Below are 11,812 nucleotides of genomic sequence, written 5' to 3'. Positions count from 1 at the left end.
TTGTCGATTGGGTTGATACCCAATACCCAAAGAAAAGGTTTCCGAAATAAATTCTAAATAATTTAGTTTTGTTTTTAACTATTTTACTAAATCACTGCTATAAGGACTCAATAGAGGCCTAGGTGTATTTCTTCGGATTTGATGTAGTATACATCCTCCTATCAACCTAACCTAAATCAAATATATAACGATATAATGGTATCTTATAATACATATTATATATCGATATTTCATATCACATCAAATTTTGTGATAGGAATATTTTTATATAATTAATTCGCCATATCAATTCAGAACCCGATCTATAAATAAGTCTCATTTATTTTCGGAAATTGAGTTATTTAAAAAGGCGTAAATTGTCTTTACTAAAAACACAACTCTATCAAAATAAAAAAAATGAAAATGTTTTTTTGTCATTTAAGGGTATATTTATAAGGTAACATTGTATAAACATCCAATTATTTAACAAACATATTGTCAAAATTCATATAAAAATAATAATTTCTTTCAAAGAAATTGTTACTTATATTGTCAAACCTTCTAGAATAACAAATTCCTCATCCAAGTGCAGTTACCTTACAAAAATTCATGTATATTATAAGCCGGTCGAACGATTTTTTATTTGCATTTCGATCTTTGTTGCATTTGAACAATATTTTTGGACAAAGAAAGGCGTAAAAGAGTTTTCAGCCGCAAAACTCTTATCTAATCGAATTAAAAAACAAAGTATTTATTTGTAAGAAAACAAATTCCGTAAGTACAGTCCGTTTAAAGCTGCTGCATCCGAATTCAGTTGCAATTTTCTGCTTAGAACAAAATCACCATGAAAATTGCAAATCATGCAGTTCTCAATGCTTTTCTCATTGCTTTGTTTTTGTTTATATGCGAGGCAAAAGCACACCTAAAATATCGTAAAAGTTTTATTAATCCATATCCAAGATTTGAAGCTTTCCACGATAGTGGAGATCCTGGCGAGCCTTTGTTTCTTACGCCTCTTATCAACGACCCAAAAGTAAAACGTGAGGATATACAAGCAAAAGCTAAAGTAGTGGGCAACCAATATCATGGTGTAGAAAGTTATGCCGGTTATTTAACGGTAGATCCTAAATTTAATTCTAATCTTTTCTTCTGGTACTTTCCGGCTGAGCAAGAAGCTAGTTATGCTCCTGTAGTTTTGTGGCTGCAGGGTGGTCCTGGTGCATCCTCCTTATTTGGACTTTTTACAGAGAATGGTCCATTTGAATTCGATGTTCATGGAAAACTGCAAAAAAGAAACTACACATGGAGTAAAACTCATAATCTTATATTCATTGACAATCCAGTGGGTACAGGATTTTCTTTTACCGATAGCGATGATGGTTATGCCCGTAATGAAAAAGATGTAGGCCACAATCTCCACGAAGCTATGCAACAACTGTATGAATTGTTCGAGTGGAGTGATACGTCCGATTTTTGGATCACCGGTGAATCATATGCCGGGAAATATGTTCCAGCATTGGCCTATCATATCCACAAAGTGCAAAGTTCTGTTGACACCAGAGTAAAGATACCCCTAAAAGGTATGGCCATTGGAAATGGACTTTCAGATCCTATACATCAGTTGAAATATGGAGACTATTTATATCAGTTAGGCTTGATTGACGAGCATGGTTTAAAACAATTTCATGATGCCGAAGCAGAGGGAGTAAAATGCATTGAAAATCACGATATGGATTGTGCCTTTGACATTTTCGATAATCTCTTAAACGGCGATCTTGTGAATGGTTCATTGTTTACAAATCTTACCGGTTATAATTACTATTATAATTACTTGCAAACTAAAGGAGGTGATTATGGTAAAATCATGGGTGATTTTCTGCAATCCTCTTTGACCCGTCGATCAATCCATGTGGGCAATATGACATTCCATGATTTAGATACTGAAAATAAAGTAGAAATCTTTTTAAAGCGAGATGTCATGGATACTGTAGCACCTTGGATTGCGGAACTATTAGAAACTTATATTGTTTGTATTTATAACGGCCAATTAGATATAATTGTTGCTTACCCCCTGACACGTAATTATTTAAATCATTTGAAATTTAATGCTGCCGCAATATACAAGGTTGCACCACGTCAAATTTGGAAAGTTGATGATGAAATAGCTGGTTATGCTAAACATGCTGGCCATTTAATTGAGATTATGGTTCGTAATGCTGGTCATATGGCCCCAACTGATCAACCAAAGTGGATGTTTAATTTAATACATCATTTAACTCATTACAAAAAGGTAGTCTGAACCACCGTTACAAGATAATAACGTTTTGATTTTATGCTTAAAACTATAACTTTAAATAAAAATCTAAAATCTTTGTGAATTGAATTCAAAATTAATATAAAGTTATGTAAATTACTCATTTTAATAAAACTATTGCGAATAAATTTTAAAAATTTTATTTTTGTTCTTTGATGACATTTCCTAGACCTTTAAATCCCCTTGCTACAAAGAAATGCTCTGATGAATCTCCTCTGCTAGCCCGAGGCTTTACACGCTTAACCTTTTCATAAAATCTTGATATATCCTTTTCCAATTTGGGTACATCGCCATTGTCCCAAACTTTAACAATAAAATTTGCTTGTGGAGCTGACATGGCCAAAGCAAAGCGTAGAACGTCGTAACAAAGATTAATAATAATTTCTTGATCTAACATTCTAACGCCCGTAGCATTTGGAGCCATATCCGATAAAACACAATTAACTTTTCTCCCATCTAAAGCTGATTTTAAACGCAATTGATTTTCAGGTTTTGTAAAATCCATTCCTCCAAATATGGTGGCGCCCTAAAATAAAAATTTATTTCAAATTTATTAAAAATTTATTTAAAATAAATAATGTTTTGGTTCCTACTGGTACTGCATGAAAATGTAACAAGTCCATACTGAACACTGCTCCTTTTGGTTTATTTTCCATATTTCCATTGGCATTTGATCGTTCTACTGCTATTTGTGTCCAACTACCAGGCGCTGCACCACAATCGATTACTGTATCTCCCGGCTTAATTATATGATATTTTTCATCAATCTCCAATAGTTTGAAGGCACTTCTACAACGATAATTCATCATTTTTGCTTTCTCGACATATGGATCTGCCATTTGTCTTGTCAGCCATTCTTGGGAACTTTTACTTTTTCCTTTTAAATTATTTGGTATTTGTTTGGCCCTTAATGTGTTGTATACGTAAAAAGATCTTTTAAACACCAACGCACTCATTTTTAAAACTATTTCCATTAAATTCAACTTAATTTACTAACGTATAAAAATCAAAATGAATATTGTGGTTATATATTCGAAAGGCGATTTAAACCAAAACAATAACCATATGTTTATCAGCTGTTACACTGTTTCGTTAATATTGTGTCTGTCAAGTTAACAATTAGAACAGATTTAAAGTTCACTTCGCAGTCGTAATTCAGGTCTGAGTTGGGGAACAACTCTCGCGTCATCGCGATTATTTCTTAAACGCGTTCAGGCTTGTGTTTGTTGCCTGGCTTTCGACAGTTTTGCGTCTCGCTCGCACTGGTGTAATGTATTACTTCATATAACTGTTCAAAGTTATATGTTGTCTACATTAACCTCGTGCTTTCGTATTACCTCAAGTGAGGTTATGTTTTATTGGTGGAGACCATAGAATACTCAAACGTTTTTAACTGGTGGAGACCATAAAATACTCACGATATAACCTGGTGGAGACCATAAAATACTCACGATATAACCTGGTGGAGACCATTTAAACTCAAATATATACTGGTGGAGACCATTATACTTTTGATGAAATCAAGTCCGGATGCTCCAACTTCCTATATGAAGGTATAGGTCGGTTGGTGGGGTTTTCTCTGGACAAACGTGTGATAACCTGGCAATATGAGTGCTTGATGCACCGCCATCCTAATCAAAACCCAAAAAAAAAAAAAAGTTCACTTCACGACCTTTTTAAAATAATTTTTTTCTTTCGAATATATGTAGGTACGATTTTTTATATGTATTATATTTAATATTTTATATATATTTTTATATATGTATGTAGTTCATTCTTTGATTATTCCCCTCAAAATTGTTTAAACTGTTCATTTGTTAATTATACGGATAATTATTAATATGTACATATGTACCTATACCCTATATTTAATTCACAAAGTAAATTTATACAAGTTGACAGAAGGGGATATATAATAATTAAGGTGAATTCATTAATTTTTCGATACATAAAGTTTTACGAACTTAGTTCTGATAATTTGTATACGTATAAGGTCTGTTCGCGTACTCGATAATTTATAACAATTTTTAACAACTTGCAGCAATTGTTACAGGATTCCGTTTGTGTACTTTTGAAAACATGCAACGATAGTGTATGAGAGCAATAAAAAGACAGTTTGTTGATAGAAAATTTTTTGGTTTTACTGAATATTTTTTTCCCCAGTAAAAATTTGTAAACATATGTACATATGTAGTATCAAAAATATTTTCACAACAGGGAATACGAATATTTGGTAAATTTTACATTTTTGAAAGAAGTATATAAATTATTAATACACGAATATTAAAAATAATTTGTAAATCAATTTGTTTTTGTTATTTAATGTTATTTATCATAAATTGTTTTTAAAAGAGTTTGTTTATTGTGAATAATCATAACAAATATTGAGAATCCAGTGTTTTAAAACAAGCCTTTTAGCGATTTTCTTTAAGTTTTTGTATATTTGTAACGTAAAGTTTAAAACAATAATATATTTGTAATGGTATTACATGTTTTGTTAATTTTAAATATCCATTTATTTATATGAAAATTCCTATTTTCAATAGTTTGTTTTTAAATGATTTGTTTTAATGCCTTGGTTTATATTTTAGGATGTTTTTTAATTGAGAACAAATTAAAAATTACGCTCTATCATAAAGTTTCTGGATATATTTTACTGGAAAGTACGCGAACAGACCTATTAATTTTAACAGTTTGACAAAAATTGTCTATAAAAACAATCAGCTGTTTTAGCGAGACCATCTTTTATGAATTCAGCTTTATTTACCGTTTTATTTGTGAGGCTTCTCAAAAGTCCACTAATCGTCTAAGAAAATCATTTCTTGTTGAACAACAATGTCCTGGGGAGAAACATTAACTTACATAACTGTTGGAAATCCCATCAGTCAGGCTGTGTTGACTTCAGCTTCGGCTGTCTTAAAAGGAGCCGTAAGAAATGTTAATATTTTTAATTTATATTTTGTAAAATGTTTGCAAAATTTTCTAGGGCATTAAACCGAAACAAGTTGAAGGATCTGTTGTTTTGCCTCCTCCGAAACCAATAACAATGTGGGATTTAACTAGCAAGAACTATCATTTTGTGCGTTTAGCTGGTATGAGTGGTGCTACTGCCGTTATTATGGGCGCTTATGGCAAGCATAGTTTAGCCAAAATCTACGATATTCAAGAGCAATTGGAAGCAAAAGCTGTATTCGAAACGGCTAATCGATTTCACTTTTTACATTCATTTGCATTATTAGCCATGCCATTGGCTCGCCGACCTGCATTGGTAAGTATAATAATGTATTGAAAAACTCGTTAAAAAAATTGTGTGGGTCACGGAAACATTTTATTCATACGTAAGGCCTATCGATAACATTCTGTATGAAATATGTCATTTATGTTGATTTCGGCGCATAAATCGGCTGGAATTTAACCGATGTTATTATGCCTTATTAAAAGCTATTAGGTTAGTAGCTTATAACATCCCAGCAAAAATTGAGAAAAGTGATGTAGAATTGTTACCACAAATAACATACAGTGATTCAACCCCAAAATCGGACATGATTTTTAATTATTTTAAATTAAACAAAAAATATTTTAAAAATTACTTTTTTGAGATTTTAACTCTTTGTATGATTTAAGTGGTATAGTAACTTATTATTCTGATACAAAATTGCAGAAATTTTCTCTCCTTTAAAGAAATATCCTACATTAAAGAAGACACATAAACATTCTAAAATCAAACGCAAAATCGGACAAACAATTCTCGAGGTGATAACAATCTGCCAGAAATATGCCTTTGGACTAGTGCAGTTACGATTACTGCACTATAAACAAAATTATTGTTGGGATTATATAACAATAGTTTAGTTTTTGTATTCCAAAAGAGCTAATTTGTTCTTCTATGAATATTCAATAGAAACATTTAAACATAAAGTTACACTTTTAGGGCATATAAAACGACCATAGAAAAGTAATAATCGTGCATTAACTAAGGCCGACTTTCTTTCGTTTTACTTTCGTTTACGCACGATTTTAATTATATTTTGTACATATTTCACCCTATTCAAATAATAATATGCCTTATGTGTATAATTCCTGGACCGCCGCAGGATTTCTTTTTCATAAAGACACTATGAAATACACAATAGAGTAGAACTGAATACATTTTTTATATTAAAGATTCGAAATCATAGAAAAATCGGAACATAAATTGTTTGTCTTCATAGCCAAAAAGTTGGAAAAGAGTTTAAGGAAATAATATTGTTGTTAACCTTAGAAATAAATAGGAATGTCATTTTAATTATTAAAAAGAATTGTTCGACTATTAAAAAGTTTTAATAAACTTTCATTTCAATGAGTTCTTTTAAAAATATGGCAAAAGTTACTAACATAATATGTTCGAAATAGTTATGCAAACAGAATTATGACATTCCCAAAAAAATGTTATCTTTATTTTCATAATATACTGTATTTACATAAGTTTACATTTAATCAGTTTTAATTATTTGTTGCATGCTAATTTTGTAAATTTGGTCAGAAGTAAAGTATCTTTTAGGGTATTCAATTATTCGGGTTTTTGTCTTATTCGGTTTTTTCGACAAATAATTATTTGAGGTTTTACGTTAGCCGGTTAATAATCGGACAATTGAAAACTATTCGGTTATTCGAATAGAAGGAAACTAGATGTTATTATAGCTTTTAAAAATAATTTTCTTCATATATATTGGTATTAAATGAAAGCTGGGAATCTGTACCCAGCAGTTCGACGGGACAGTCCCGAACTGACCACTTAACCTACAAGTGGTAGGTTAAGTGGTCAGTTCGGGAACCGAATAGTTTTCAATTGTCCGATTATTAACCCCCCGGGGGCATGTTACCTTGGCGAAGACCTCCGCCTTGGTGTTATTGCAATCCCGGGGTATAAAGAGGGCCCAATACCTCCAATCTGACCGGGATTGAAAAATTAGTGTTTCAGTCTACCGCTTGGCTTAGTCCTTGCATAGATTGCCAGAGGTCTGACCAGAGCACCGCATAATCTGGTACTACGGGTGGCCAGTTGCCCGCAGGACTATGTCCTGGCTGGTCAGTTGGTTGAGGTTCCTTCGGGATCCACGTAGTGGCTGTTGGTTGAACCCAAATTCGCGGGAAGAGTATAAGTGGAGGTTAAAAGACTGATGCATGATAATAGTCAATATTTCGGGATAAGAGTTCGGTGCTGTTGCCGAAAATCAACAGATACCCCACAGAGGAGTGACTGTGGGACTAAGCGTTGGAAATGAGTTGGTGTCAATTGTATATGATACAGAATGAATGTAGAGGTATACGGGACTCGTCCACCCGTATACCTAAATGAGTGTGTCATATGTTTATACCCTACACCACTATAGTGGGGAGGGTATTATACGTTTGTGCTGATGTTTGTAACATACAAAAATATTGGTCCAATACCCACCTTAAAGTATACCGATCGATTCAGAATCATTTTTTGAGTCGATTAAGACATGTCCGTCCGTCCATCCGTCCGTCTGTCCGGCTGGCTGGCTGGCTGGCTGTCCATGTAAACCTTGTGCGCAAGGTACAGGCCGCAATTTTCAAGATAATTTGATGAAATTTGGACCAAGCATGTTTTTTGGCACAAGGACGAAGCCTATTGAAAATGGTTGAAATCGGTCCATTATTTCACCTAGCCCCCACAACCAACTTGAATACTAAATTACGTCAAATATTACGTCAAATATTCTGCTATCTCTCTAAAAATTGGCACAAATAAGTTTTATATAAGTATAAATGATACTGCAGATTTTCGTAAGGATCGGCCTATATTTGACACTAGCCCCCATACAAACCCCCCTTCAAAAAATGACTTAAACGTCTAAAATTGACTTGTAACCATTTGTATCGCAATAAAACTCAACAAAACTAACTGTTATTTAGAAATATATCCTTTTCCCAAATTTACCGAGGATCGGCCCATATTTGACCTATATAAAGCCTCATTTAGAAATTTTAGTTTTTTATCAATAAATGGCTTAAATATTTTGGAATTATGGTAATATTCAACAGTTTCTTTACAAAAAATAAAAATTTTATAAAAGTAAAAATTGTAAAAATATACTCATGGTGTATGGTATCATATGGTCGGCCATGCCCGACTATACTTTCCTACTTGTTTTCTCTATGAATGTGTCGAATAAATGAGATGTGTGCTGGGTTGAATTATGATGGATGAAAGGTGATACCAATTAATTTTCCTTCCTTGTCCAGATATGTTCAGAGTTTACTCTGTTCATATCAGACTTGCCACAGCGTGTCACTGTGAATAAGAACGATGTCTACGGCTTATTGATGGATCGTGCTTCGGTCCACCGGTTACGTCTCTAGGTGCTGTTGCCGAATCAACAGAGCCATAGTAGTGTGGTTGTCTTACAACGTGACTACTTTGGCAAGAGATTAGATAGCTCGAGTACTCCAGCAAAGTACTTGCGCATAGTACCGGTCATAGCCAATGTGCAAAAATTGCCACCTGAGTCTTCATTAAAGACAAAGGGGCGATGGTAGACCGTTCTCAAGTCTACCCTGTGGATGAAAAAGACCACCGTGAGATAAGGCCGACACGGCAGGTGCTCACGTTAAAACTCTCGACAGTCTGTCCGATTATTAACCGGCTAACGTAATACCTCAAATTAGTAGAAAGTAATAATCATATCTCCAAAAGATGAGTAAAATAACTAATTCGGAAGTACAAAAAAAAAAACTACTTTTAAGAGTATAATCTCTAGGTTACTTGAGGACAGTAAAGATACGACTGTCTCCGCTCCCGCTTACAAAGAGGACACTAAAGTGACGACTGTCTTCATTCTCGATTACAAAGGGTACATTCGTGATGAATGACCCAAAACATACGAATTACGATCATCCAGGTGGTTAACTATTAGTGGAAATTACTGTCTTTTTATGCATTGACTCTTTGTCGAATTGCTGGGATATTTTGCACTACAACATATGCGTTTTAAACATTCTCTTTCTGTCTACCGCGGCTCTAAATTACCTGTCTCACTTAGAGAAAAAAACGAAATAGGAATTAAATTTAAAAAGTTTTCATTTTCGACTCAAAAATTTTTAACTACTTTTTGTGACAAATTTTCTTTAAGATTTCCAAATCTTGATGATTTGAAATAAATTATATTATTTCGATGCAGAGGAACTCATCTTCATTTGAAATTAATATTAATACCAACTTTTTAATATAAATTTGGAATTCCATCTTTTGAAATGTTTTTTAACTTTTAAGTCCTTTTACAGGAACATAAGAGCTGATTCGAACGATTAATCGTCAAAAATTAATCAATTAACCGAACGACGATTATTCGTTTGAATACTTTCCTTAAAAGAAAACAAAATTATTTCTTGACGATCCGCCCATAATTTGCCTACATGTTTTTTCATCTTATTTTAAGATGGATGATACCCAAATATTTATACTCTTGATCATTCTTTAATAATTTTAAATCAAACACATCTTATAGATTTGCAATTTTTCGTTTATTTTGAAAGTAAAGGGAGCAGTAGAACATAAATTAAATAAATGCTTCTTATATATGTATCTGTATGTAGGTATAGTTTTCTATAGTTATACGATTTGATAATTGTTTTATTTTCTCTTATTTTAGGGTATTTAAAAAGGTTGTACAAAATTTTCTTTTTACAATTTATTTTTTGTGTTTTAATATAAAGAAATTATTTCATTGTAAAATAAAGTATATTTCTGCAAACTACTTGCTACTCCCTAAATGACCAAATGACTACTTACTTGGCTAATACAATTTAGAATTTATTTTATTACTAATAATTATAATTTTTTTAACAATTATAATTGACTTTTCTTATTTTATAATAAAGTTATTCATATTTTTGTATGTTGTTGTTGTTTTTTTTTTTAAAGCAATGACAACTATTTAGTTTTAGTAATTATTTGTTAATGTATAAATAAACTCTGCTTATAAAATAACTATGGTAAATAAATTTTGCTTTAATATTTATTTTTATTTTATTTTTCATTTGCTAATAACAACCACTAGATAGAGTTTTTGTTTTTCAATTCATTACTCCTTGTTTTATAATTTCTAGGAATATATTAAAAATATAATTATGAAGAGGAGGGGATTAGAGTAGAAAGAGGGAGGTGTTTACTTAATTTATAAATTTATTTTTCTTTAGAATTTTGTTACAACATTAAATGCATTTTTTGTTTTATTTTTAAATATGTATATTTTAACTATATTATTTGTAAGGGAAGATAATTTTGTTGTTTTCTTTTCGGTTAAGCTTTCAAATTTAGAATTTGTTTAGGTAAAGTTCATTTTTTTAGGTATTTTTCATGATACAAAAACTCTAATTTGTTTATGTGTAAATTAATATAAGAAATTGTAAATAAAATAAAAAATAATAGTTGTTGTTTTTTATTTTGCAACTATTTGCAGACTGGATCTTTAATGGCAGCTGGTTGTTTGTTATTTTGTGGCCCCATGTACTATCGTGCTTTGACTGGCGACAAAACCTTTATACAAGTGGCCACCTGTGGTGGCTTTTGTTTGATTGCCGCCTGGGCATCATTGATTTTCTAAAATAAAATAATACAAAACAAAAAACTAAAGTATTTAATACGTTTTATTGTCTATTTATAAAATAGTTGTGTATCCAATCTCTGATGAAAGAATATCTATCATTCGTTCAAAATGTTTGTTATGCTCTAGTTAATTACATACATACGTACATATACAAACAAAATGTGAAATTTATGTTAAGCTTTATACTTATTTTGATACATACTCTTTCGTATATATGGTAATTTGTAATATCATCAATGTAAATTGTAATTCAATTGTTTAGTTTTTGTTTTAAATCTATCGTTATTATTCTATAATAAGTTTTTACATAATTTTTTGTTCTAGATTTTTCTTTTGTAAAATAATTACTTCCTAGTTTATTGAAATGTTCTAAATTAAAATGAATTTTATTGTAATCTCAGTGGTAGTGTGTAGAAAGTTTGTATAGTATAATTTTGTTAATTTATTTTTAGTTATTTTAAAATATTATTTCTTTGTTGTTAAACTTTTAATTTATGTTTTTTTTATTCATGCAAAATATATATTATTTTTTTTTATTGAATTATCTGTTGTAATTCAAAAGTTGGTTTTTTGAATATTTACAATAGTTTTTTACATTTTAACGGATTTCAGTTATTTTAAATTGTAATTCTGAAAATGTAGTGTTTAGAAAAATAAACGTTCTTAATGAGATTAAGTGCTTTGTATGGATTTATATGTAAAAGAATCTTTTAAATAAATACCAAAGCTAAATAAATTAAAAATATATTTGTTGTTTTACTTTGTGTTAAAATCATTTAAGATTATAAAATATTTTCAAAAAATTGTGTTTACGTCTTTTTCGTCAAATATTTGATGGGTGTGAACGTAACATAACAGTTTCAAATTCTACTTATTTTAAAATAATGATCCTCGTCATGGCCCATAT

General features: G+C 31.1%; 3 protein-coding genes across 3 annotated transcripts; 2 read left to right on the top strand and 1 right to left on the bottom strand.

The window, feature by feature from the left end:
• Window positions 1-581: 581 nt before the first annotated feature.
• LOC111676773 (venom serine carboxypeptidase) lies at window positions 582-2,430 on the top strand. The gene has a single exon (XM_023437749.2). The coding sequence runs from the start codon at window positions 824-826 to the stop codon at window positions 2,276-2,278; it is 1,455 nt and encodes a 484-aa protein (XP_023293517.2). The 5' UTR covers window positions 582-823; the 3' UTR covers window positions 2,279-2,430.
• On the bottom strand, window positions 2,418-3,352 carry LOC111676774 (rRNA methyltransferase 2, mitochondrial). Its single transcript, XM_023437750.2, has 2 exons — window positions 2,887-3,352; window positions 2,418-2,819 (listed from the first exon to the last, which is right to left on the bottom strand). Exons 1-2 carry the CDS (start codon window positions 3,265-3,267, stop codon window positions 2,433-2,435), a joined length of 768 nt encoding a protein of 255 aa, XP_023293518.2. The 5' UTR covers window positions 3,268-3,352; the 3' UTR covers window positions 2,418-2,432.
• A 1,591-nt stretch (window positions 3,353-4,943) lies between these two features.
• On the top strand, window positions 4,944-11,648 carry LOC111676780 (transmembrane protein 256 homolog). Its single transcript, XM_023437757.2, has 3 exons — window positions 4,944-5,221; window positions 5,280-5,561; window positions 10,759-11,648. Exons 1-3 carry the CDS (start codon window positions 5,129-5,131, stop codon window positions 10,900-10,902), a joined length of 519 nt encoding a protein of 172 aa, XP_023293525.1. The 5' UTR covers window positions 4,944-5,128; the 3' UTR covers window positions 10,903-11,648.
• The last annotated feature ends 164 nt before the right edge of the window (window positions 11,649-11,812 follow it).

This window comes from Lucilia cuprina, chromosome 4 (assembly GCF_022045245.1).
Source record: "Lucilia cuprina isolate Lc7/37 chromosome 4, ASM2204524v1, whole genome shotgun sequence".
Classification (NCBI taxonomy): domain Eukaryota; kingdom Metazoa; phylum Arthropoda; class Insecta; order Diptera; family Calliphoridae; genus Lucilia; species Lucilia cuprina.
This window is presented reverse-complemented; position numbering and strand designations above follow the sequence as displayed.